The sequence below is a fragment of the Ctenocephalides felis genome, unplaced genomic scaffold, assembly GCF_003426905.1.
Source record: "Ctenocephalides felis isolate EL2017-DRISC unplaced genomic scaffold, ASM342690v1 CF-g0.4_SCAFFOLD_00845, whole genome shotgun sequence".
NCBI lineage: Eukaryota > Metazoa > Arthropoda > Insecta > Siphonaptera > Pulicidae > Ctenocephalides > Ctenocephalides felis.
The window spans coordinates 74,541,023-74,546,641 of NW_020536999.1; the positions used below are offsets into that span (position 1 = coordinate 74,541,023).

A 5,619-nucleotide genomic window follows, 5' to 3' on the forward strand; every position below is an offset into this window, starting at 1 on the left:
CATGCATCATTGTGAAACGAAGACTTTTTGAGAATGTTGTTCTCATACCGTGATGACAGCGATTCCTCTTGAAAACAACTTACGATTTTTGGAGCCACCAAAGAAATTAGCTCACACGAAAAGCGATGTAAACCAGTTCTCATCACAGTTTGAAAATAAGGATGAAATAAGCCATTATTTATCTACACAGGTTTCCCCACTTTCTTTGGATCCTCTGAAACAATGGGAAGATCCATATCGCCAAAAAGGCTCGACGAACTTCTTTTCTTGAGCGATTGTACCGAGAAGGAAGGACTTTATAATATTTAGATTAAAAAATTGTGGCTTACTTACAGGTTGTTTTTATTTATCTTATAATTATATGTACCATTTGTTATTTTCATTTTCTCAATTTAATAGTGAATGATTGATAAAGAAGTGAGATCGACCTACTAGTGAAGAAAAGTGTTAGCCACTTCCGAAGGAATGTTACTGGATGTGAAAAAATTGCAGAAATTGATTCAAGATATTGAAAACACAATGGAACTCCATGGTGAAGCGGTTTGTCGAGGTTGAAGAATCAATAAGGATGGCAATGAGCGTCTTAGATGCAAATCTACCATCATTGACTTCCGAAATGTGTAAAATGTGTGACACAATTATGTTCAACTTAAAATCCGTTTGAAGACATTACTAACACTGTAGGGTAAAAAATACCTAACAGAAACACTGGTATTAGTAAAATGTCTGAACGAGTTTTGCAACAAATTTTGAACAAGTTTTGAAATTATGATTGTTTGATTATAATATAGTATACAATTTAAATCATATGTATTCATAATGTTGAGAATTTTCTTTGTAAGAAAATATTGTCAATTAAAGTTGTTCATTTAATATTACATTAACTATGTCTGAAATCTCTGCAAATATTAATTGCACCGTTCTTGTTCCAAGAACAAATAACACTTGGTGTCAACACTGAGACCACGAAGTGATATTCATCATCACTAAAGAGTTGGTTAGAACACCAAGCTAAAAGATCATTGAAATATGTAAATCGACTTAACAGATTTTTTCAGGATTATTTCAAGTGTATGCATATTTAGTTCAAGAGTTTGTAAATTTAGTTCAAGGAATTTCGGGAGTTCAGTTGTGCGTATTTTCGCATTGACCGGTGAGCAAAGTGGAGTAATTAATAATAAATGTATCAAGAAAATATAATGTAATATATGTGTAAGCAGATGTATTTCAGTTGGCAATGAAGAAAGTAAAGAAGGCCCATAACCACTCTGACATCACATCGGATATAGAATTGAAGATTATTTAGAGACGTGATCGAACAAGAATTGAAACACCACTTGAGGTACTATGTGTTACTAATACACCAGAGATTTATCGACGACACAGAAGTAAATAAAATATTAAGTAAATCCAGTGTTAATTTATACTAATTTATCTAAAAATATATTTTAGGTTTTCAAGATTCACTATTACTACAGAACACACTTAGACCCACTGCCAAAAGATTGATGATTAATTCTTGTAAGTATTGAATGAAAACACATAATAAATTTAAGAATGAACATAAGTAATACATAATAATAAATTTAAGAATCACCTACTTGTGGGAATTATGAAGCAGCTGGGAGCAGTGTGAAGGAGAACAAAGGTCGGATATTCAAGATCAGCAGATAATTTGTAAGTTGATAATAATATAATGTAATGTAAATATATGTTACGAAAATAATAAAAAAGTTTAACAAATGCAGATTCTCAAAAACAGATGAAGAGAAAAGAGGACAGAACAAGGAGCACAGAGAAGATGAACATGCAATTGCAGCAGCTAATAGGTAAGTTGCTTTGCTACTAATGAAATGTAAATATAAATTACGAAGGTCATAAGGAGGATGTGAGAAGAAGTATTACAAAAATAAAGAGGAAACCACAAAGAGTATTTCGAAGATCCAAATGCAATTGCAGCGGAGTACTGAATTGCTTAATTTAGTGGTCAACAAACCAAAACGAAGAAACGAGGATAGTGCAGATAATTGTGACGTTTTTTTAGATTGCAAGTCCTGTGGCAAATGATGACATATTGAGTGATTTGGAAGAATTCCTCGGAACTGAGGCAACGAAACAGAGTTTGGTAAATATATACTTATAGTTAAATTGATGGTATTGTGAGTATTTATTAATGACTAGCTGACCCGGTGAACTTCGTTTCACATAAATAATCATTAATAAAATTTAATTAAATCTTGCACATGAAATAATTAACACATTTGGTTATGAATAGAATTAATGCAAAGCTTCCATATATACTATATTTTAATTCTTAAAATACCTATTTTTTTATATTTCATATATAAAATATTTTATACATTTGCTTATGAATCGAATGTTTTGGAATCAATATAAAGCTTTTTTATAGAAAATATTTTTGGTCTTTTTTGCGGTGCGTAAATGAATAAGGATGATGGTTTACCGACGCGCAAACACGCAACGTATGATTGGCCGTGTGCGAAACATGGAAACTCTAAGTTGATACCGCAAACCTGCAGCGACTGTCCTTGCGATTTATTGATGCTCATTGCAAAAGCGAGGCGTATTGGAAATTGTAAACGCCTGAAATCAAATGGTAAATCCGTTGGGATCATAGGAATTCGCGGGATCAATACATTTTGTCCCTTGTATTTTCCTTTAATGATTTTTGCCACAATTACATTATTTATTAGCTTTTTCACAACCAATCTTGTTCCATTGCATAGTATGGGCTGATTTAAATTACGTAGCATGATGACAAGTGATCCTACTTTCAATTTTAAATTATGTGGTGGCAGCCCAGGCAATTCTAATGAATTTAAAAATTCTGTAGGATAGTTGAGTATGTCATCCTGATTTGTAGCTGTGTCTACAGATTTATAAGTAAAGCATTCCCCTGGAAGTAAACTTTGTATTGTTGCATTGAGATCATCGACATCTTTGTTTTTCGCCGCCAATATTGTTCGTTCGCTCAGCCAATTGAGATCGTAAAATTGTTGGTTTATATCTGAGAATACGCATTGACTAAGCCCCTCCTTTGTGTTTGTAAAACTGCAAAAATCTGCGGGAAATGTTATTAACCCGTTCGAGGCATCAACTGCGACATTACCATTTCCAATATTTAGTAACTGCTTTGAAAACACTTTTGCTGTTTCATCTTGTTGCAAAACCACTCGCATGTTCGTTGTTAACTGGAGTTTCTTTGTTATTAACGCCACAAATTTAATGATTTTAGGCTTGCGTTTAGTTCGTCAGCAACAGTTGATCGCGGTATCACTGGAAGAGTTTGGCGAAAATCACCTGACAACAAAATCATTGCTCGACCAAAAATATTTTGATTGTCATGTAAATATTTCAATGTTTTGTCCAGTGCTTCCAGTGACCTCTTGTGGGCCATTGTACATTCGTCCCAGATAATCAATTTGCATGTCTGAAGTATCTTGACCGTGGCGCTAGTTTTTCTGATGTTGCAAACTGGTGTTTCATTGATTTGCATATTAAGAGGTAACTTCAATGCTGAATGTGCAGTTCGTCCACCTTCTAACAATGTTGCTGCTATTCCTGATCATGTCAATGCTGGAGCTACGTCATTTTGCGATCTGATCTTTGCCAATAGCAATGATAACAGGAATGTTTTTCCAGTACCACCAGGAGCATCAAGAAAAAAAATCTCTCCAGATCCACAGTTCACAGCTTGTATCAAATCATCATATACAATCCTTTGATGATCATTCAACTTTGAAACAGTTGTGCGAACTATTTCGGTCTATGTTTTAATATCATACTGTTGCTCCCTTCTTAACTCATGGTAAATCTTGTACACAACGGTTTAGTTCTGTCAGGCCCAAACATGATAATATTTTATTCGCCATCAATAAACACATATCCTCTATCATGATCAAAGTTTTATTATAAATTTCTGCAGTAATTTATGTAAACTATGTAAAATATCCTCAGACATGTCATCTTCAAATTTTTCGGATTTGAGGAAAAACATGTTGAAATTATAATCGCAAACAATGCACGCACTTGATGCGGAAATGATGATATTATGGCATCCTTGAGCGTATTATCCCAATGCGAATCGTCTTCGAGCAACTGCAGCATGTGACATGCTTCACGGTAAGTCGCACAAATATGTCCATCAACTGTTTTCAATTGTTGAAATGATGTCGGTCCAGGAACATTAACCAGGAATAACCTAAGGTAGTAACATTCATCATTATTTGGATGTACTGTATAAATGCGCCCTATAGCATCTGTAGCAAATATATTTGGATATCCCTCAACCGGTGTTCCTTTTTTACGATGTTGAAACGACTTTGATGATGCGTTCCATGTGTAATAGCGCGGCATATCAGCATACATCAAAGTACGGGCAAAATCATCTCTTTGACAAATTGAAAAGAAACTTGTTAATGTTGTTGGAGGTGGATGCGCCGCTCTATCAACAGTATTAACGGGGTTACACTTTGTCCATTTTCTAAATGGACTGCCAAATGGACTACAGAAGAGTGTCTTTCATGTATTGGGAAAGAAAAAATTCTCCAAATTGCTTCATTGCTACTTACATAGCGATCCATCTGATACTCAGAAACTTCATCATTTGTTTTAGCAACAGCGTACATGGCCATGTCACTACCTTTGTTAATATATTTGCATATATATTTTATTGACTTGACAGAGTTACAAAATTCTATGTGTACTTGAAAAGTTTTGGATAATATCGGGGAGTACGGCACAATCTATCGGTTGTCAACATATAAATTTCGTCCTTTTACCTTCACAACTACATATTGCCCACCATCCGCAACTGATTGCCTACGATACAGCGGATAACCGTCATTTCCATTAATGGTTTCAGCAGTTAGATTTCTTGGGTATCGTTTAGAGCACTTGCCGTCAGTCATACAGGTCGAGTTATTGTTGAAAACTCCGCAAGGTCCATGTATCATATGTTTAGTAATTATTGCAAGCAAATTTTGATCGACATTTTTATTAGGAATCTCTGCTGATATGACTGAATCAATATCTTCTGGCCTCATTTTGTCAATTAACCAGACTAAGATGTGCGCATGTGGAAGACCACGCTTTTGCCACTCAACAGAGTACATCCAGCAACGTACTTGGGCACATACATGATGCTTTATTATGAAATTCAACAAAGATTTCAATTTTTGTTTAAAAACTCTGGTAATATCATGTCTATATCCTGGTGTTTGGTCGTGTATCAATTCTTTCTTAATTTCTATCGATTGCGGGTTACATGTAAATGTAATGAATAGATCAGGGCGACCATATTTTCTAACGTATGTCATTGCATCTTGTGCGTATTCGTGCATGTGGCGCGGGCTTCCAATGTAGGTAGACGGCAAAATTGTCATTTTACCCACATTGTTTGCATTACCATCGGCAATAATAGCATCAAGATGGATGTATTTCTTCAGATCAAAGGTGCTGTTGGTTTAAGCGGATGTATGTTAATCGCTCAGCCTCAATTTTGACATACATGTCAACAGCGAACTGTTGAAAAAGTCGTTGACACATCAAAATGTGGTTTATTTCACCATCACGGATCATCAGCCTGTATGAATAAAA

The 5,619-nt window shown here is 34.9% G+C and overlaps 2 protein-coding genes across 2 annotated transcripts in view; both read right to left on the reverse strand.

Annotated features, from left to right (window-relative positions):
* Positions 1–3,200, reverse strand: part of LOC113388930 (ATP-dependent DNA helicase PIF1-like) — a 4,559-nt gene extending 1,359 nt beyond the window's left edge. Inside the window, exon 1 of the mRNA XM_026626013.1 lies at positions 2,465–3,200. Within this exon, the coding sequence (XP_026481798.1) occupies positions 2,465–3,200 (736 nt within the window). The remainder of the gene's footprint in view (positions 1–2,464) is intronic.
* Positions 3,201–4,766: 1,566 nt separating this feature from the next.
* LOC113388946 lies at positions 4,767–5,405 on the reverse strand. The gene has a single exon (XM_026626014.1). It carries the CDS (start codon positions 5,403–5,405, stop codon positions 4,767–4,769), a length of 639 nt encoding a protein of 212 aa, XP_026481799.1.
* Positions 5,406–5,619: the final 214 nt, after the last annotated feature.